Below are 22,234 nucleotides of genomic sequence, written 5' to 3'. Positions count from 1 at the left end.
TGCTATTTAGTAGGTAAACTTACTTAGTTAAGTAATTCAGTTAATACAGACAAAAATTTATTTGTTAATATAACAGTGTTAAGAAAGTAAGATTCTATTACATTTAAGTAATTTTCTAAAATTGGACAAATTCTGGATTAACATATTTTTAAAAAAAATTCCCACTTTTTATAACATATTACAGCACAATACACCTTTTCTATTAAAATTATTATATTTGAAGAAGATATAATGTTAATGACTTTTAAATTAGTTAAAATAAAATACGATAGCTTCCCAGTTCAAGTTAAAAGCCACTGAAACAAATATTAACATTCACATTATATACAAATATTAACAATAATTAAGTAGTATGGCTTTTTAAATCTGCTCATGAAGGCCTATATTTTAAAAGCATTTATTAGCTAAATTTGTATAATTACTTATTTTGGTCTGTTTTCATAAACATCCATTCATTCATTAAGATGATACATCATTACAGAAAGTAAGAAAACAAAATATTTTAAATTATAAGCTAATATATACCAAGCTACAAAACAATCTCCTGATCAGATAAAGGGGGTCATGCTACTCTGGGAGTTAAAAGAATAAAAGCAGAACACATTGAAACAATTAAAAATGAAATTGATATTTCAGATTTTTTAAAACATTCACATTACGCTATGACAATTTTGAAAGGAGAAACAAAATCATCATCAGCAAAAGAGATGGGTAGAAAACAATTTCATGCTTCAAATAAACATCCCACCACACAAATATCAAAATTTCAAGGATCACACTGAATACAATTTAATTAAATAACAAAATTTCTCAAATAATGTTTGCAAGCTAACTAATATTTATATTATTTATGATGTTAAAAGTTGAAGTAATGCAATAAAGAATTTCAAAGAGAATAATTAATAGAAAAATGGTTAATTATTAAGGCCACATGTGTTATTATTAAGATACAGCTATGATTCAAAGGTTTTGGTCTACATTCAAAAGGTTAAATCATGTGAGTAAAAATTAAAATACACGAATTTGGCCACCAAAAGATTTTTAGTTCTCTCTACAGAAGCATATGAAGTAACTTCTTTTAGAACAGTGTAGTTCGTATAGTGCAAACAGGATAAAAGCATCAGTCATATGGTGCAATATGATATTTTAAACAAAGAGCAAATAAAAAAATGTTTAAACACAAAAGGAGCTACAGAGTCAGCAGAAGTTCTGGAAGCTGTTTTAAGGACATCATCCTTTGTAGAAGCATCGATTTAACAAGTTGTTAAGGTAGTTCATTGAAAATGCAATGTGTGTGATCAAAGCTGTGAGTTCTGATGGATGATCAAAGGAAAGCAGCTCCACATACTATTTTGAGAAAATTGAAACAGGTCTGTGAATTTCTGGTTGCTTTTTGATGCATCTTTGATCAAGATGGGTTACAGAGTCAATTTTTTCTGACAATTCAAATTCTCTGTGATGTTGCAACAGTCAGACAGTAATACAGACACTAAAAGAGGATTCTCCCAGTGCTTCCAAGAATTCCAGGAATGCCAGCAATGTGGTACTCCAATGAAATATTATCTTCAATGGTGGCAAGATAATATTTTTAAAAAAATTTTTCTATTTCAAATAAAACTGCCTTACAAGCACTACTCTCAGAGAACTTTTCAGATGATGAACTTTTCAGATGATATGATCAAGGACCTATTTGATCACAAAAAGGACCAGATTTTATTTGAATCCCACAAATGGGAATTTTTAAAAGTTGTTAAAATTTCTGATTTCCATCGCTTGATATTAAAAAATACACGACTTTATTAAACTAAACTGGGAACAATTTTAGTTGCTTTTAATTGCTCTGCTTAACTTGCCATGCTGCAATAACCTACACCACACATTAAAACTAAAGCATAAAGAAATCTGGCTGATCTTAATGACTTCTCAGTGAAATTTAATTTATATTTTCTGTAGTTAGTTCTGGAGAGATTTTAAACTACATAAATATCTTTTGATAATAGGATTCTGGAAATACTGATAATCTGCACATAATTAATGGTTCTGCATTTTGAAATAAATTATTACATCTAGTAGTAAGATGTAGAAATTTAGCTTGTTATCACTATTTTCTTTTAGTTATTACAACTGCCAATATTTTAGTTGCTAAAATAATTTAATTGTTATTTATATTGCATATTATTGCATGAGACTTCTTTCATCGTAGAAACTCATTACAAGCAAGAAAGTCTGTTAAATAGTACTGGGTACTTTCTAATTATCCCCAGACCCATGAATCGCAGCTTTGCAAAAATTGATGAAAACTATTTGTGTGGCTACTTTTATGGCTAAGTATTGTTTTGTTCTACGTAGCACATGTCTTCATGGGTCCAATTGTGGCATGCATACTAAAAATATGCCAGTAATACTCCAATTCTACCTAAAGTAAAATCAGGAGTATAGATAATTATATAGTAACATTTATTTACACGCTATTTTACTCTTTTCGTTTTAAATGGCAGAAACTGCATAATTTTACTATAAAACATATATTTCTAAAATGAAGTTAATTTAGATATAATGCATGTTTATTATTAAAGGCTTTATTTATTTATTCCCTGCCCTGAGATTATAATGCTAATAGCCAACTGAATTCAGTTTAAATATCATGCTCAATAACAATCAAAAACAAAGTCCAACATCAAGACATCAAGAATCAGAGTAAATTAAGAAAAATTTTTGCAGTACTAGTTTCGATAGTTTTTGAACTACCTTCTTCAGCTGCTAAATGTGTGTGTGGGGGGGGGGAATGAAAATTATTGCATTTTCTAGTGAAAAACTTTGTTACTATTCATACTGTATTTACACTTTTTTTTGCTGTGTTTAAAAGAAGTCCAATTCATTATCAAATCTGCTTCAACTATTAGAAAAAAGTATACATCAATTCATGCAAAGTATTTCAAGAATAATATGAAAAATGTTTCATCACACTTTTCTGCTTTCCCGGAAAGTATTTTATTTTATTTTGGTGGTTTTTAAGTCATTTACAATAATTCTGATACATAACGATTTTTTAAACTGTTGACAAATTATCATAATGCAATACAATGTACTATTATATACTGATTTCAGGTGTGGTTAAATTATTACACATATGTAATTAAAATACCAATAAATATTAAAAATCAAAAACAGCATTTCTGATTTTAATTCTTATTTTTATATCTTATTTAATTTAATTTTCTAGTTTGGAACAAAAAGATGAAAACAGTACATTTATTCCTATCCTGTCTTAAGATATTATACTGAGAAACTTCGACCTTTACTAATTATATCAGGATCAAGATTGTATGAAAGCTGAACAGTTAAGGAAAATATCCACACACATCCAACTAATAAATAAATAAAACTATTTCATTACAATATTAAAGGGCACACAAAACATAGAATGCATGAATACTTTGAGCATTTTCATCAGAGCTTCTAACTGGACCATAAGCTCCCTTCTACTCTCTTGGAGGGTAGATAAATGGCTTTCTAATTCTTCTTTCCTTTGCCTCAGAGCTCTTAACTCAGCCAAAAGTGTTGGGTTTTGTTCATTCTGCATGGCAGCATCTTCTTGCTCTTGCTGCTTCCTTAGCCTTACTATTTCTCTCATTATTTCCCTAAAACACAACTGAGTTTTTAAAGGTATATCACAAGAAACACCAAACATAGTAGTAAATTTTGAAAAAAGTCTTATTACTTTGTAATGGATATTTAAATTTTACCTATTTTTTGCCTCTAGTTGAGCAATGAGGTCTCGTTGTCGAGTAGTGTCCATGTTTAAACTGAGATCAGAAGGACTCCTCAACTAGATATGAGAAACAATGAAATTAGATTTTTTGCTTCAGTGATTAACAGTGATAATGTCATAACTGCAGTACATTAGAACATAACATTGGATCTCAATGTAAAGGCTTCATTCCCTGCTCCTGATAGCTCTTCTTTACTCCAACACTAGATCAAGTTATCATAAAAAAAATTCTAAGCCTAGTATATCAGAAATGTTTCTACCTCTGCAAATAAAGCCGTAGACGAAGAATAACACAATATGCTAACTGAATTTTGGAAGCAGTTCAATGCAAGCCATGGCACAGAAACGATTAAACTTGCATGGGAAATGAATTGATCAACAATGAATGCTTCCAAAAGCATCAACAATTTTATAGCATTTTCGTCAACTGAAAATGAATTACCGGATGTTTCAAATAAAATAATATTTTTTCATTAACAAAACTTTGTTGTCCTACACTAATTTTGGCAACACCTAGCTACTTCAGAATAAGTGAATGTTTAATGTAAAGCCAGAAAACTATCTTCTTTAAAAAAATGTCTCATTCTCGAACATTTTAAAGGTCATTATAAGTTACTTGTATCTTCTAGATAAAATGAAGATTGATCTAAACCAAATCATCATTACCTTTAAATAGAACAAAGGAAAACATAACAATGGTTTCTGCGGAACTAATGGCTTTTGTGTCTGCTATAAAACAATGTTTGAATGACATGAATTATAGGCTAGTATACAGACTGTAATTATATGGTTTGTCTTGGTACAGCTATCTCAGTAAGTCATAGAAAAATGCCATATACTGACCATTATATGTTTGCCAGGTATCTTACATTAAACTCAAAATGTAAAACATACTGTTTCCACTTACGAAAAAGAGCAATTTTTAAAATTTTTTAGTTGACATGCATTAAAATAAAATATCTGAAAACTAGAAAAGTTAATAGTTTTCATTTAAATTTACAACTACATAATAATAATAATAAATTTTTACTTGGAATGAACATCAGTATAAGTTAAAACAATAATTATTTCAATAAATAAAGTCATTACTAATAGTGGAGTAGCGAGCCTAACTGGCACCTGGGGCAAAATATCTTTTTCGTGCCCCCCCCCTCCCTGACACACAAAAAAAAAAAAAAAAAAAAGTCATATGATGAAAAAATTTTGTTTGGAGATTATTTGGCGCCCCTCTGCGAGCAGTGCCCGGGGGCATAATACACCCCATTGCCTCCCCTGCTATGCCACTGATTAGTAATTTCAATTTCTCTCATGCATTATCTAAAATAATAACTAAAAATGCAGTAACCATCACTCTTTGCATAATAATAATTACATATAACATATATAATTGCAGCAAATTTTGAAAGGGAAAGTTGATATTCTTTAATGTTCAAAAATTATACATTAAAAACAAACATCAACAGGAACACAGAAAAACACACAAAAAAGAAACACAGAATGAAACATACAAAAAGATACATACAGTACTTCTAGTATCAGCTAAGCGTGCAGCGTATCTAGCAATTAGTCTGTGTTCATCATCTCCACGACTGGATTCTAAGCTAGAATTGTAATAAAAAACATTTTAATTGCAATAATTTTTTTAAAACTTTAAATTTAAAGCTAAAAATGAAACTTTTTAGAAAAATTCTTTTTACCTCCTTGTTGTAGACCTTCCATCTATTGAAGACATATCAAAGGAATTATTTGCAGCATCATGAAAGCCATTATGACTCGGTATTGGTGAAGGAGGCCTTAAAAGTAAGGAATTTAAGAGCTTCAGACATGTAATATGATATTTATATAAAACTAAAACTGTATATCAATAAAGTTAAAAAATTGTAATCTTTTATAGGTATGACCAGATACACCATATTTTTTTTAATATTCACGTTTCTTAAGAATATCCTAAAAACAGGATGAAATTCTGCAATTCCCTTGTTACTTTTGAATAATTATTACAGAACACCTTTTGAAAACTAGCACTGATTACAAATTAGAACCTTCCATTACAATGCAACCAAGTGACATTAAGAGATTTGCTAAACTGATTTTAGAATGACTGCTTTATCTCTACAATAACCATTTTCCTTATTTAGCTCAAAATGTCCTTATTTTAGCTTTTGCTTTTAGTTTAAAGAAATTATTTTTATCATTTTTTCCTCATTCTCAAACATAGGAAAGACCTTCAATATAATTTCAATACTATTCTACTCTATTTGATATTTATGAATATAATCAACAAATGAATTAAGAATTAAATTAATTTGCATGCTATTCTATTCTAAAGTTTGCCCAGTGCTGGTGCTAGGCATTTTGCCACCTATTTCAATTTTATGGGTCCTCATTCTTCTATTGGGTGCCTTCTTAAATTCTAAAAATTTTGCTACCCAAGACCTTCCCTAAATTCTAAAAATTTTGCCATCTCTAAATATTGCTACTCAAGGCTTCCATAAATTCCAAAAAGTCTGCTGCTGCTTCTAAATTCTGCCACTTGGCATGACTTAACTCTACTCTAACTCTTTTGCCTTTTAACAATTTTAAACTCTGTGGATAAATAGAAACAATAAAATAAAAAGAAATTTACTTAAAGGAACAGGAGGATATATAAAAACTTGTATTAAGGTATGATAATGCCTCATTAAATATTGAAACTAATACAGAAGAACATGCCAAGATAAATAATTTCAGAAAAAAGTTTGGCTTAATTAACTACATTGATTTGTAAAAAAAATTTTTTTTAAACCAAACACTTCTGGTTGTGTCAATGATAAAGCCTATTCAAATAGTGCCATGGGCTAAGATGACAGCCCCAGCAATCTACAAAATGAGCCGTGCCCTGTATTACTACTACATTATGTTTCATGATGGCAATAATATTTATTAGGATAAGAAAGCTTTACATACACAATGTGTTGCAAATTTAGAGTTTTTTCTGGTTCTTCAGGAAATCTGGGAATGTCACTTATCTGTTTTTCTGGCACGCAACGGAAGGACTTTTTTAAAGAGTGCCCTAATTGCTTGCTTGGTGATTTCTGAAAGAATAAACAAATTATATTCTATATATTATATTTATGTTATTACAAAACATATTTAGAAATTTGGAAATATAAATCATAATAGATGCAGAATATAAAAGATTTGAAAATAAAAAGAATAAACTAACATAATATGTGTATTCTTTCATTTCATGCTGACTAGTATGACTCCCAGAAACACGCCCTCGCCAGAAACAATCTTGACATAGTTGATAGTTGTAACATTTTTGGCATCTATACCTAAAACCTAGAAATGCTTCTCGATTGCAACCATCACACTGAACAGGATGTAAAACTGGAAAAAGAAAAAAAGTAATTTTTGGTGCATGAGTTTGAAAAATAAATTTTCGGTACAAATTCAATAAAATACAGTATTAATTTTATCACTTGTTTTTCCTTCTGAGTCATAATAATCAGTTATGAATAGAAACATCTTAAAAAATCACCTCTTGTAAGAACAAACAGTACTACTTGTATTTCTCCATGAACGTTATTTACAGTTCTAAATCTTTTCCCTTACAGTTTCACTTTCATTTTAGAAAAGACACAGAAGCAGCTAAGACATAAATTTGATGAATGAGGAGAGGGTCAAAGAAAGTCCTGCAGGCCAAAAATTATTCACACAGCAGTTGAGATGTGAGAAGCATGTTGTAGAATTTATTTCTTTTGCTGGAGTTTTTCAGCTGATTATCATTCTGTCAAAAGTGCTTTAATGACAGAAGCTTCCTTAAGCACTTCATGTGTTTCTGAAACACTTTTGCTAAGTTTGTACAAACACTTAATGCACATGCACTATTCTTTCATATGATCTGTTTTCATTACAGATTAAACTTTGAAACAATAAAAATGATGTTAAGAACAGACAGAATACATACATTTCGAGTTTTAACTAAAGTTTCCCACCACTGTAAATATCGTCTGCGCAAACAGTTCGCATTTACATAATGCAGCTTTTCAATAATATTTTGTCAAATAATTTTTGGCATTTGAAGGAAAGATTTGCTTCAGAGCACTGTATTGTGAAATTTGTAAAAAAAAAAAAAAATGATTATCATTAAGTACACGAGTCTGAAATGGAACTATCCCGCTATCAGATTAGAACAATTGTGCACTTCCAGTTCTGTTGCGACAAGTCAGCTACAGAATGTCACCAAATTATGTATAAAAATTTAGGTACTAATGTAATATGACACTGTGAAGGTTTAATGCCGAAAGTTCATAAACAAGGACTATGACATTCAAGAAGCACAGTGCTCTGCCCAAGAGGTCCCCAATTGGTGATCCGTGACAACTTTTTGATGATTCGCAGAAAAATTGGGACATTATTTATATTTTTATGAAGATTCAGTTTAAAAAATGATGAGCAACAAAACCTATTATGGAATATGGATTATACTCTTTTTTTTTTTTTTTTTAAATTTTAGCTACTACTTTCAGCGAAATTCCTTCTGAATTTAGCGACTTTTAGCTACTTTTGCAGGTGTATCTAGCGACATTTGAAAGTGAGAGTTGACATCCATCAACATACTGCTGCTATCAATAATAGTGCAAACTGGCATTCTCTTTCCTTTTGAATTACAAACATATGCTATAGTAGTCATTAATAACACAGTTTTTCTCCGTGTCAATAGGCGACTTGAAGGATTTTAATGAGAACCATCTGCATTCTTGTTTATAATTGCATCACTGGAAGTTTTTTTGTTTTGTCTAACTGCTGATTGATGGCGCCATTGCTGAGTAAGCGATGATTATTATATTCACAATAGTTAAAAATTGGATGCATAACACTTTCAGTTTATTGATATTTGCTGTGCCTTTGCCGGGGTTTGTTCTTGCTTTTTGTGAGGTTCTTTTTCAGTGATACGGAAATGTTAAGCTTTCTGTACAAAAAGCTAAGATTTTTATACTTTTTATATAGTTTTTCAATGTGAACGAAATAATTGTATCAGCGAGATGTTAATAGTGTTTTAATTGTTACTCATAATCAGGGGTGTAGCCTGAATTTCCATAAAGGCATGCTGATGAACACCAAATGTTTCGAAAATTATATTAACAAATGGAAATTAGAATTACATTTATTGGAAAATTGAATATTGTTTCTGTGCATTTATTTTTAAAGTCTGATTTAACCCTTTGTGGCGATCTGGCCACACCTAAAAATTTCCTTCTGTACACACAGAAAAATTGAATGAAAATGGATCTTCTTTATTCCTATTAAAATTCCTATTAAAATTTTTTCCTATTAAAAAATCTTCTTTATTTATAGTAGATGGCAGCTCAACACAAACCAATCCATATGTTTTAGCCATGTTTAGTTTTTAAAGACCCTCATTTTTCAAAGAAATCTTCCAGATTTTTTTAGGATATAAAAGAATTGTTTGAAAAGAAATGTCTATGTTATTTTCTTGGCTGTATCCTAATCTCCTTATTCTATATTAGTTTTAAATTTTTACCATGAAAATTTGCCTAAAATCAAACGGCGAACATCAGGTGTGCCCAGACTGGGCTCACTGAAAGACTAGGTCAACTGAGAGACTGTATCTTTGTTTCTCTGTAGCTCATTCACAATAGAAAGGTGGGTCCAAATGTGTTTCATTTCTTGTTTTTTTTTTCTTTCTTTGGGGGGGGGGCACATTTGGTTATCAACTAAGAAATTGTTGGGGTGATTTTCTGAAGGTCAGGGGTAATTTTATCAGTTAGCTGTTTGGTTTATCACTAGAGCAGTTGTCTTTTTCTCTTTTGCTTTTGTTCAAAGAAGTTTTATTAGCGCTAAGTTTGAGTTGCAGACATTTATTTAATTTTATTCTACAGTTTATAATTTCAAATTGTAGATATAATATTAGTTTATTTTTTCGGCTATATAATTATATTTGAAATGGATCGGAGAGAGCTGACTATTTTTGAAGCACTGAAAGTGCTACATGTATTGCTTTCAGATAGTGAATCTGATACGGATCCTGGTACATGTGCAAAACATGCAATATTGAGTTGCGAGTTTTCAAAGGTGGTGTCACTTTCTTTGAAAAGAGTACCACCATGAAAAAATAGATGAAAGTATAAATACGAAATGTAAATAATGTAAATATCATATACCCAAATTACTTTTTTTTCCTATTCATATGCATGTAATCATCATATAACCAAAAAGATCTTTTTTAGGGGAGTGTAGAGTAGCAGGTCTCCCCATGGCACAGCATGGGTAATGTTAAATCTGCTACGGTATTCAGAATCTAGTGTTTTTTTCCCTTTTCTATACAAATAAGATACTTTTCTTGTAATGCTATTAGAGGTCCTATTTATTTGAAAAAGAAGCAATTTAATTTAATACTACATCGGATATATAATCAAAAATTTTTAGTGCTCCTCCTTAACGAAGTTAATTATATCTAGTGAGAAAAATGCAGTATGGTTCAAAAATAAATAAATAAATGAAAATAAATTAATAATTAAAAAAATCACAAAAAGCAGAATCTTAAAAGTTTTAGGAAATTAGCAAATTTCAAATTGCTTCGATGCTTAAATGAAAAAAGTGAATATATATTACCATTTTCAACACTTGCAAGCCTATGTAGTAAAGGCAACCAAACAAGACAGGGTGGAGCAGGATCAGACATAATGATATCCAGAAAGTCATTAACTGTAACTTTACTTTGCTAGAAAAATTAAACAACAATCAAGATTTTGCATGCTACAGTCAAAATACTTTTTCTAAGTATTACTGGTTCAGTACTAATTTCAGAAAAAAATATATTAACAATATTTTTATAGCTCTCTTATGTAAAAGAGGTTAATTCTTTTATAGCCTTATTGAAGGAAAAAAAAAATATTATCTTTTTTATATGAATAAGAAAATAATAAAAGTTAACAAAATACCCCATCAATAATTGAAGTGGGTAGATTATCACGATATCCAAACGTTGGAGACTCATGTACTGAGCACGGAACTTGTAAAATTTCTCTTAAGAAGTCAGCAAATTTACTCTGCACCAAAAGACCATTATTATCACAAATTAATGAAAAGATATCTGGGAAAAGACAAAATGATTTTTATGAGATTTAATTATTTTCAAAATGATATAATAAAAAGGAAACAGCTTTAAAAAAACAGAAATATAACTATCAAATACTAAGGATAGAAAGTTTGAATACATAAATTTGCCCTTATGAACAAAAGTTTTATATAAGAAAGAATCTTACATCGCAATTTGTCCATCAGTTTCCCAGAGCACATTGTCGCTAAGGCAATTTTAATGGAAAACACTCTTACTTTCCCAGTATCTTCCCTATAATAACAAAATATCATTACACATCAATTTATTCTTTTTAAAAGAAAAAAGTATGTTTAAAAATTAAAAAGGAATATTTGAAATAATGGGGAAGTTTTGTACAGTCAAAACATGTTTTTCAGATAAAAATGAGTTAATATTCAAAAATACATTTAAATGATCACAGATACACAGAAAATGAGATTTAAATGGTGCTTCCCCACTTTAAATGCAAAGTGAGGAAAAAAATTATGCCACTTGTCCATCAGTGCAGCTGTCATTATCATGGTTATAAGGTAAGCCTGATAGAAAAATGACCATGAAGTGCCTATTCTAAAGTACCATGAAAGACTATAAACTAATTATTCTCATTCTCGCAGAAGGCAAATTTGGAGAATCTCTGATCAATTTACATGGTCAATGGGATTTCGTAATTGGATAAGATGGTTTCCGTTCATACATTTAAGGAAGACAAAACACATCGCTTTTATGTCAGAAATGCTTCTTTTCATTTTCACATGATTAGATTGGAATTTTTTTTTTATAAATTAGGCATTTCTTCCACGAGCTGAATTTTTTAGATACTCAACCATAAAAATTTTTCACATATCTGGTGTTGGACATTTTCTGAGATTTCAGGGTAATACAACTTTTACAAAATTCCAAAAAAGATTTTTTTTATAAGCATTTTACTCAAGTTTTGCCTAAAAAAAAGCAAAAAGTGAAGAAAAAGTGAAGGTTTTTTATGTATAATTTCAAATTAAGCCAACTGAAAAAAGAAAATTTCCAAACTAACATTATACAATATGCACAAAAGCTATTGGAAAAGATGATTGTATAGATATAACAGTTAGCAAGGATAATATAGAAAATGGAATATTTACGGATCATATGCAGACATTAGCCAGTTGAGCAATAATGTAGTACATTGGTCTAAGTCTATCTGTTGGGTAGATGGAAGGCGCTTATTAAGTTGAAAATAAATTGAGGTTACTAGGGTTTCTAGACGGGGAATGCTTATCTCCATTCGAGGTTCTAAGGAGTTCAAACCATTTTCACGGAAGGCTTCAATCACATTCCATATATCTACCAAATGCACTGCAAAAAGAAAATTTTTCCATGTTGAATATCAATAAATAAACTTAAAAGAATTTTAAAATAAACAAATGGGATAATAATGATAAAAATATTATTAAAATACACACTGAGTTTGTAAACCAATAGAATGTGTATTGGCTGAGTCCTTTAACAAGAATATACCAAGTCAAATAAGGTAAGAAAACTTTAAGAAATTAAATTAGAATCAATAAATGAAGCATGAAATGCATAAATCTTTAGACAGCATAACTATTATTTTCACCTAAATATTTTTAATACTTTGACATTTTTTATAAATTAATTTGATTTTAATACACTCATGTCCATAAATTAAGAATAATTTGGAGTCGCACGGAAATCAAACTCTAAAATAAATATATCACCTGTAAAATCACTACACACATCTTCAAGAATCATATGCAAATTTCAGGAAGTAACCAGATGACACCGATGGTACGTCACAATGACGAGAGCGTAAGAGAGTGATTTATAAGGAATACAGGCAAAGACGTAAAATTGTTCGCAGGCGCTTTATAAGCATTTCAGTGCAATAACCGAATAGTTATGACACAAAGGATGCATTTGGATGATTTTTTACGTGGTAGAATTATTGGCCGTCTGGAATGTGGGCGTACCCAACTGGAAGTATCAGATGAACTTGGAATTGCCCAGAGTGTCATCTCCAAGCTTTGGCAACGATTCCAAGATGATGGTAATGTGAGTAGACGTTACAGCACAGGTCGCCCGAGAGTTACGATGCCGAATGAGGACCGGTATTTGGCAGTTACTGCCAAAAGAAACAGGCGAAGCACAGCCTCAGATCTGTCTCGTCAGCTCTCTTCAGCCACTGGTATGACAATTTCAAGGCAGACCGTGTACAGACGCTTAGGGCAGATTGGTCAATATGCTTGTAGACCTGTCAGATGCGTTCCACTTACTGCAACTCACTGTCGCCTGCGGTTAGTCTGCAGTAGAGAGCATGCATTGTGGACACCGCAACAGTGGGCTTGTGTGATGTTTTCCGATGAGTCCAGGTTTAGCTTGCAGTCTGATTCTCGCCGGACTTTCATATGGAGAGCTCCAGGTACGAGAACCACCAAGAAACACCGGAACTTCGGTGAGCATTGCTTTTTGAGTGGTGTAATATCCCCCAAGATCAGATCGATAATTTGATATTCAGCATGCCTAGGCATTGTATGGACTGTATTGCATCGTCTGGGAGACATACAATGTATTAACAATCATACCAACCATGTTATATTGGTTTTTTGTAAATAGGTTTTTTTTTTTTTTTTTTGTAATTTGCTCCAGGGAGAAAAAAATCGCTAATTTTTTTAATAATATCAAACATATAGCATCTTTTTTTTGCTCTTTACCTTTTGTTTAATAAATAAGATTTACAAATAAGTCAAATTTGTTTTGCTTCTAACTCTTCCTTTGCCTGATTTTGCATTATCCTTAATTTATGGACATGAGTGTAGTTTAGCTTCATCCAAATTTTTTTAACAATTTTATACATTATAAATTAGTTTTATTTAAATAGTTTTATACTATATTTAAATATTTTAAATAGTAATCTAAATATTCTAAATATTTGAATTTATATATCAATGAAATATGTACTAGCTGAGTATTTTAATAAGAGTATAATACGCAAAACAAGGTAAGAAAATTTTAATAAACTAAATTTCAGTTAATAAATGAATCATAAAATGCATGAATTTCTAGAAAGTATAACTATTATTTTCATTTAAATACTTTAAATCCTTAATTATAATTAAAATTTGTATTTAATTTGTAAGGTATATCCTAATTTTATTACAGTTATTTTAAGTTTATGAACCTTTCCTATTTCTTATAGCTTCAGCTTACTATTCCTCATAAGAATGAGTTTTTAGAATCATGTTAAATGCAAATGAGAAGTAGAAAGTATTTAAGTTCCATTGACTTCGAGAATGAGAGTTAGGATGCCTGAACAGCGCGCATTTGCCTTTTGGCTACGTCTCTCTAGCTTTTACTATGCTCGGCCATATTACGTGCCTTTTGATAGCTCCGCTGGCTAATTTAATATTACAGGTTAACTAGTTCAGAACTATGTTAGCTTTGCCTAAATCTATTTAGTTAGTCATTAGTTATTTCTTAAATTTTGTGTTTAAGCCCAAGCGGAGGCTTTGTTGTATGCTCTGAGAAAGGAGACAACTGTATAGCTTTATTTGGAGCCAATAAAGGAGCAAATAAATAAATTAACCCTTCTTGAGTTTACATTTCTGTTCTTCGACTTAAGCGATTATTCACTTAGTAGATCACTAGGTTTCTCAATACTTAGTTTAGTAGAATAAAAGGGAGGAACACTACAAATTTTTTAAGTATATTTAATACTCAAAAAACTTTAAAGGGAAATAAATTAGGCATTTATTTTAATTATAAAGTAAAGATAGTGAGATACAATGTGTACAATAAAAAATCCTATTAGTATCCAAAAAAAGTAAAAATACAAGGAGCTTAATTCAATAATCATAATATCCTAGAACTTTAGTTACTCAGATTCTAGATTCTTGGAATATCAATAATGAAAATTGCTTATTAATGCTTCTAAACAAAGCAAATTGAAGCTTGTCATACATATTTCATTCAAATCAAACATTTATAATGAGCTAAAACTAGAAAAATTTAATAATGTGTATGTAATAATTCAGAAATTGTTGACCTGGCAGTGAACATGATTTACAGAGTGACAGAGTATGGTGCATAACAGAATGTTAGCAGTTGTAACGATTTAACACTATTTTATTCTTGAGAAGCACATTTTTAACCTAAATTATACAGGCAATGGGTGCAATCTGCATGTCCATTGCTGGTCACATGTATGCCCTTTCTGTATCTTTAGAACAATGAATTTTGATGGAAAAAAGAGCAGTTGGCAAGTAAGCCAAAGCAGCAGAAGAATGTGATGTATCGAAGATGAAAAGCCTGTTCAAAACAATTTAGTGTCTGGGTTCAGCTTTTTCTTACAGATTATTTAAGTTTTGATATGCAAATCTGAAATTATTATTGGCTGAAGTTTATCTGTTTCATGAGCATTTTGTAAGAATCATATGAAGAATAGTAATTTTGAAATGATTCTGTCTTAAATTTATAATAAGCAATCAATATTTTTGGACAAAAAACAAATTAAATTGGAGAGTTAAATGGATACTTCAAATTAAAGTTTTAATTTTGAATTACATATTTCTTACCTTACATTAATTATAATTACCTTAATATTAATTTTCATTAATTTTTAATATTTTTTCAATTTCATTTTAATTACATGAGGATATATGTTTAGTTCCATGTTAATGAAAAATATTTTTTTTTTTTTTTTTTTTTTTTTTGCTTAATGTTAGTACAGTAAAAATAAAAGAAAGATCACATGTTTACTTTTTGGCAATTAGTTTAATCACTGTAAAAATAGTGACATGAATAAAAAATAAGTTAATTGCTTTTATAATATTTGGTTTATAGAAAATGACAGTAAATTGTCAGAATTGTTTAAATATCTCGACAAGCTGTGGTCTCAGTTAGATGGGATATCTGGAGTTTTGCCACTCGATTTTAGCATACTGTACAGTATTATAAGTAACAGAGTTATATATAAAATTTCAACTCAATTGGTAATTCCTTCTGAATGCAATAATATTGCTGATATAATAAAAACTTAGAAAAAGTATCATGCACTTTAACAAATTCTTAAAATAAATGAATAAAAGATAAAATTGAAATCTGAAAATTTGAGATTACAAATAAATAAATAATTGCTTTTTGAAAATTAACCATAACAGTCAAAAAACTCAGAATTTTTAATTAAAAAAATCACAAGGATGAAATTCTTTTAATAAAGCTTAAAAAAATAAGCTTATATATATAAAAGTCTTTCTACACTTTTTGAAAAGAGTATTACATATCTAAAAATTTTATACATATTATTATATATGAAAAGTTGGTACTTTTCCGTTTGGCCGGCGCAAATCTCGACAAGCAGACTTTATTGGCGACAACATACAGTATACACATAAAAAATATTTAAAAAAATGTTAGTTCTAAGAATTCTTTTTTTGAAGGCATAAACATTTTAATATCGCTTAAAATTTTATAAAAAGCCAATAAATAAAGACAGTAAATTTGTAAAAAGACATTAATTTAAGAATTTACTATGCTTTCATGGTTCAACATCTTGATTCGCCGGTTCATCTCACGTGACCCCAAGCGATCTCATCTCACGTAAACTACTCTACAAATATCTAATGCTAGTAATTATCTACATTAATTTCAAGTTAAATCTTAATTTGGAACACAAGTTTAAATGCAAGAAATATTTCATTTCATACGAATAGCTTACTCAGAAATTATGTAAAGCTGCAGTGCTTTACTTCGCTAACGCATTCTCATTAGAATTGATGAATTTAACCCTTGACTTACATTTTCTATATTTTCGGCTTCGGGTAAGTGCTGTGATTGCATCCTGATTGACTTAATTACCGAAAATGGCCTTAGACATAAAACTGAACTATCTGATAAAAATTCTATGTAATTATATGCCACTATTGAAAGAAACAATCAATCTGATAAGAAAAAGCTGTGACTTGTTTTGAAAATGAGGCGTAAAAGGTTACCAGCGAGAATATTCCGTTTGGCATCGGTTGTACCATTATTGGCGACTTTATGGCTTGCGCCGGCAAAACGGAAAAGTACCGAAAAGGGTAAATAGATATTTTATTCATATTCTAAACTTTGCATGCAGATTCCTGTCAAATAAGCTTAGTTCATACTTAGTCTACCAGTTTAAGAATTAATCCTACAGAAGTTTAAGATGTAGAATAAAAAATTATATGTTTAAAACAACAATGTCAAATGATAGAAAAAATTGCTATTGTATTATTTATGCGAAATTTATGCACTCAATTATTCTAGACATAATTTGCGTATTTATTTCATTGGATTGGTTGCCCACAGCCTTGACACAAATATTTCCATAACGTTGCAAAGGTTTTTATTTTACCAGAATACGAAATCAGTTTAGTGAAAACAAGCAACACCTCTTCGAAATGTTTAAAAACATTATATAAGAAAATATTATTTTTATTACTTTATTTTTAGTTACAAGTTAATAATGAAAAAAAAATATTATTTACTTACAACTTATTCGTTTTTGGATGAACCTGAGTTTACATGCTGTACGATAGGAAGAGAATTTCATCACGTCAAAATTTTGAGCTTCTGAATAAAAGTAAAAAAAAAAAAATCATAAATTACGTTTTATCCACAATGATTAGAAAACATCCTGAAACAATAATTATTGAGTACAAGTAGCACTTACTAAGTTCTGCCATAAGATGACAGTAGTCTGCACTTGGTCCCTGTGAGCCAGATCCATAGCTCATGTTGTCAGTGTAATGAACTGTTTCCATATGAAAGATAAAAGCTAAAAAACAAACAAAAAAAATGTATATTACTTCTTATATATTTCATCAACAGTTTTATTCAACAGCATTATCTGAAATCTCTCTTCAACATTCTTAAAGGAATTACAACATAAAAGGATGACCATAAAGTTTATGTTTGATAGTTCTGAAGATGGGTGTATAACAGGTGTACCATGTTCAGGATGTAACAGCTTTAATATCGTTATTAATCTCTCGTGCATTTGAAATAGATGAATAATAAATAATGTAGAGATTAATGGCAATACTGAAATGCAGGCTCCAGAGCCGAATGCATTTTCTGGCAGAAAGCATGCAATTATTTTTTTTAACTAAGTTTATATAATTTTTCTTCTCTTGTTTGCATGTCGCCATTTTTTAATGCAAAATAAAAGTTATTGCTGTGTTCCATCATTGGAGTTTACTTCAAATTGTTAAAGAAGTATTACAGTCTTAATTATTTTGGAGGCACCGACTGAGATTGAATAATCGTGCGTATTTTTATTTTATTAGTTCATCCCTGAGCCTAATATTAGTGATACCGGATTATTACTTCTTGTTAATATTGAATTGCCTTATGTTATTAGTTCATCACTGAACTATCTGTTTCTAAAATTAGTGATACCAGATTATTACTTTCGCTATTATTGGATTGTCTTATTTTATTACCGTATTGGATATTATTTTTAATATTCATTTTAGTTGTCTAGATTAATTAAAGTATTTGATTTGAGTTATTTTGAGGAAGTATAAACAATATCTTACTTAGGAAGAGCTCGTAAGGAAGATTTACAAAATCTTGTGGCTGAACTGGGAGTTCATGTGACTGCAGATTTGAAAATAGTCGATTTAAAACAGAAAATTATTGAAAGCAGCGATTATGATGAAGTATTTGTCAAAGGAGTTTTAGACACAATAATAGAAGAACGGAAAGAGAGGGAGGAAAGGGTAAGAGAGGGAAGAAAGAGAAGAACGTAGGAGACAGGAAGAAGCAGAAGAGCGGAGAAGGAACGAACAGTATGAATTACAGAGATTAAGACTTGAAGCAGAGACAAAGTCTCAAACTGCCGGACAAATCCGGCCGAAAACGAAGCTGCGTCACCTTATGCAGAAATTCGATGACAAGAAAGGAGATATCAGTCTATATTTGCTTGATATAGTGTTTGAAAGACAAGCAGATTGGGCTCAAATTGATAAAGAAGAATTTGTATCTCATTTACTAGGACTACTTCCTTATGAAGTAACACAGTTAATAGCTAGAGAACCCTCAGATAAAGCTAAAGACTGAACACGTGAAGAATTCATTGTTAAACCGGTTTCAGCTAAGCCCGGAAAAGTTTAGGCAGAAATTTATGAAACATCAAAAAGGTACCGAATCCACATGGATGGATTTCAACTACGAAATAGAAAATTATTGCAAAGAATGGGTAACTGGTCTAGGAGTTGAGACTTTTGATCAGTTGCTAGATTTGATGGTGCTTGACCAACTTAAACGTCGAGTTTCTCCTGAAATTCGAGATCATTTTCTTGATGAATGGGTAGAGATGATTTCATCTAAAAAATTAGCTGAAAAACTTGATGCCTATGAAAACGTTTGCGGAAACTTTCAAAAAAAGCCTGTAGTGGATCGGCAGAAAGAAAGATACAATGCACTAACTCAAGGTAAATTGAGTTCAGATAATAAAAATAAAACTGAAAAAAAAAATTGTCATCAGGATTTAATTCGCAAAGCTGGTTTCATAGACCTAGAAGTCCACGTCCAGATGATAAATATGAAAAACGAAAAACGCCACAATGCTATCAGTGTGGGTCCTATCAACATTTAAGACCCCAATGTTCAAAACTTAAGAATAGTACTGAATCTCCCGCTAATCTTAACAGAATTACTGCAAAACCAGAGGATACATTTCTATTATCTTATACTAGTATGGGTTACGTGAATGGTCATAAAATTCCTATATTAAGGGATTCAGGTGCTAGTATTGATAAAGTTTGTCGCAAATACATCATGACGGAAATGCTGACAGGTGAAAATGTGTGGGTGTAACAACCATTAGATTTGTATCCAACCCGTTTACCATTGGCTGAAATCGAACTAAATTGCGAGCTTGGACGAGTAATAACTAATGCTGCCATTATTAGAAATGAACTCGACAAAGGAAGGTATTTATTTATTAGGCAATCGAACTTTTGCACTATTGAATAAACAAGGAAAGGAGCCTGATAGTTGTCCTCACCAGGTTAATGCTGTCTCTATTAGAGTTCAAAAGAAAAGAGAAATAGCTGAAGAGAAGATTTTGGAACCAATGAAGGAAGAAAATAAAGCATCCAGAGATGTCTTTGAAGAAGAAGTTAAATTACCGGAACTAAATACGAAAGATGAAGCTCTCATGAAATTGATAAACATTGACTCAAAAGAAGTTGCACAACTTCAGCTTACTGATAAGGAACTGTCTAAAATCATCCAAGAAGATAAAGAATGTACATGCAAAAACGAGAATTATAGTCTGACAAGAAAAGAGGTTAAAAAAACGACGGACAAAATGGGCTCTGAAACACAGCTTGTAGTTATACCTAAAAAACTCAAGCCGTCAATTATAGAGATGTGCCACGAAGGAACTTCTTTCTGGTCATTTGGGTGTCAAAAAGACCAAAGACAGACTTGCTAGATATTTTTATTGGACGAGGTGTTACAAAGAAACCGAAGATTTTGTAAAAGCCTGTGATGCTTGTCTGCGCACTGGAAAAGGAAATGACAAAAAGAAGGCTCCAATGACATTAGTACCAATCATTTCCGAAATATTCACTAAAATAAATGTCGATGCTGTTGGTCCGCTACCTATTTCAAAGACTGGAAAAAAATATATAATTACAGCTCTGTCCAAATATCCAGATGCTGTTGAGGTGACAGACATTTCTTCGCCATCTGTGACTGATGCTTTCTTACAAGTTTTCAATGCTTTGACAAAGGAATTTTTGGAGCGTATAGGCATTAAACATGTAAGAAACTCTGTGTATCATCCGCAGAGTAATCCCGTTGAACGATTCCATAGAACGCTAAAAAGAATGTTAAGAGTCGTATCTATAGGAGCGACTTCTGATTGGTAGAACTATCTACCATCACTTCTTTTTGCCCTTAGAACAGTCACACACGAAAGCACTGGTTTTACATCAGCAGAACTGGTTCATGGCAAAAAAGTTACGAACGGCAGTCAATTTACTTTATGAGCAGTGGCTAGAACCGACTGAAGAAAGTAATAATGTTGTCAGTTACGTTATCGAACTTATTAATCGAATGAAGTAATGCCAAGAACTTGCCGTGGAAAACACGAAAGAAGCTCAACAACGGCGGAAAACATGATACGATCGAAACGCAGTGAAAATAGAATTTGCTAGAGGATATTTAGTTCTTGTTTTATTAACGAATCGTCAAAATAAACTAGAAGTACAATGGAAAGGACCTGGAAAAATAGAGCAGAAAATTTCAGAAACCAATTATATTGTAAGTTTCGAGAAACAAAATGAGCCAAATCAAGTATATCACATTAACATGCTTAAACCATATTACAAAGACCAGAAATGATTACTATGATAAGTGAAGTGGAAGGATACTTAGAAATGGACATACGTCATTTACCTTCCAATCCAAGTATATTAAATTTCTCGGACATCATAGAGGAGAACGAACTCGAAGAAAAGGTTGAAACCCGAGCAAATAAAAGATTTACGAAAGGTTTTATGGAAATATTCTGGTTGTTTTTCAAATAATCCTGGACTAACAAACTTAGTTTGTCACGATATTGAGCTATTAAATAACGAACCAATACAAATGAAGCCATACAGACTGTCACCCCGACAGACTGAAATTCTCAAAAAAGAAATTCAGAAAATGCTCGAACTTAAAATTATAGAGCCGGGAGGCTCGAACTATACATCTCCCATGATTTTGATAGAATCTTCCTCAAAGGATCCTTGGCCTTGTACTGATTATCGTAAACTCAATGCTGTTACTAAAACTGAATACTAACTATCCTTTGCCTAATATTGAAAAACGTATCGAAACTGTAGCAAAAGCAAAATATATTACCATATTAGATTTATCTAGAGGCTACTGGCAAATTCCGTTAACAAAAGAGCCCAAAGATATGCAGTATTTGTAACTAGTTTTGGAAGTTTCAGGCCTCTACGTTTACCTTTTGGATTAAAAAATGCCCCATGTTTTGTTAGCAAAGTTATGACTAAAGTCCTGGCTGGATGTGAAGGATTCGCTGTACCATACCTGGATGATATTGCCATTTACTCAGAAAACTGGGAAGAGCATCTTAAAAATTTAATTTCTGTTCTAGACAGAATACAGAAAGCAAACTTACGAGTAAAACCATCAAAATGTAAATTTGCACAAGATCAAGTGAGATATCTAGGCCATGTTGTGGGACAAGGACAACGAACCCCGGATGAAGTAAAGATCCTGGGTGTAAAGGAGTATCCTACACCTAAGACCAAAACAGAAGAACGTTGCTTTTTTTAGGACTAGTAGAGTATTATATTATCGCCAATACATAC

The 22,234-nt window shown here is 31.0% G+C and overlaps 1 protein-coding gene across 4 annotated transcripts in view; it reads right to left on the bottom strand.

Moving 5' to 3' along the window:
- LOC118202892 (dystrobrevin beta-like) overlaps positions 1–22,234 on the bottom strand; it is a 129,186-nt gene that overhangs the window by 21,956 nt on the left and 84,996 nt on the right. For all 4 annotated transcript variants that reach the window (XM_085824113.1, XM_085824110.1, XM_085824112.1 and 1 more), the window contains exons 2-13: positions 17,569–17,673; positions 17,388–17,468; positions 11,999–12,212; positions 11,047–11,132; positions 10,723–10,874; positions 10,394–10,502; positions 6,978–7,144; positions 6,719–6,846; positions 5,470–5,565; positions 5,295–5,373; positions 3,747–3,829; positions 3,437–3,641 (exon numbers count right to left, since the gene is read on the bottom strand). In XM_085824113.1, coding sequence (XP_085680239.1) covers positions 3,437–3,641; positions 3,747–3,829; positions 5,295–5,373; positions 5,470–5,565; positions 6,719–6,846; positions 6,978–7,144; positions 10,394–10,502; positions 10,723–10,874; positions 11,047–11,132; positions 11,999–12,212; positions 17,388–17,468; positions 17,569–17,659 — 1,491 coding nt within the window. In that variant the 5' untranslated portion in view covers positions 17,660–17,673. The remainder of the gene's footprint in view (positions 1–3,436; positions 3,642–3,746; positions 3,830–5,294; positions 5,374–5,469; positions 5,566–6,718; positions 6,847–6,977; positions 7,145–10,393; positions 10,503–10,722; positions 10,875–11,046; positions 11,133–11,998; positions 12,213–17,387; positions 17,469–17,568; positions 17,674–22,234) is intronic.

The sequence above is a fragment of the Stegodyphus dumicola genome, chromosome 9, assembly GCF_044657685.1.
Source record: "Stegodyphus dumicola isolate Sdum_Otavi_A_Nest chromosome 9, ASM4465768v1".
Lineage (NCBI taxonomy): Eukaryota > Metazoa > Arthropoda > Arachnida > Araneae > Eresidae > Stegodyphus > Stegodyphus dumicola.
This window is presented reverse-complemented; position numbering and strand designations above follow the sequence as displayed.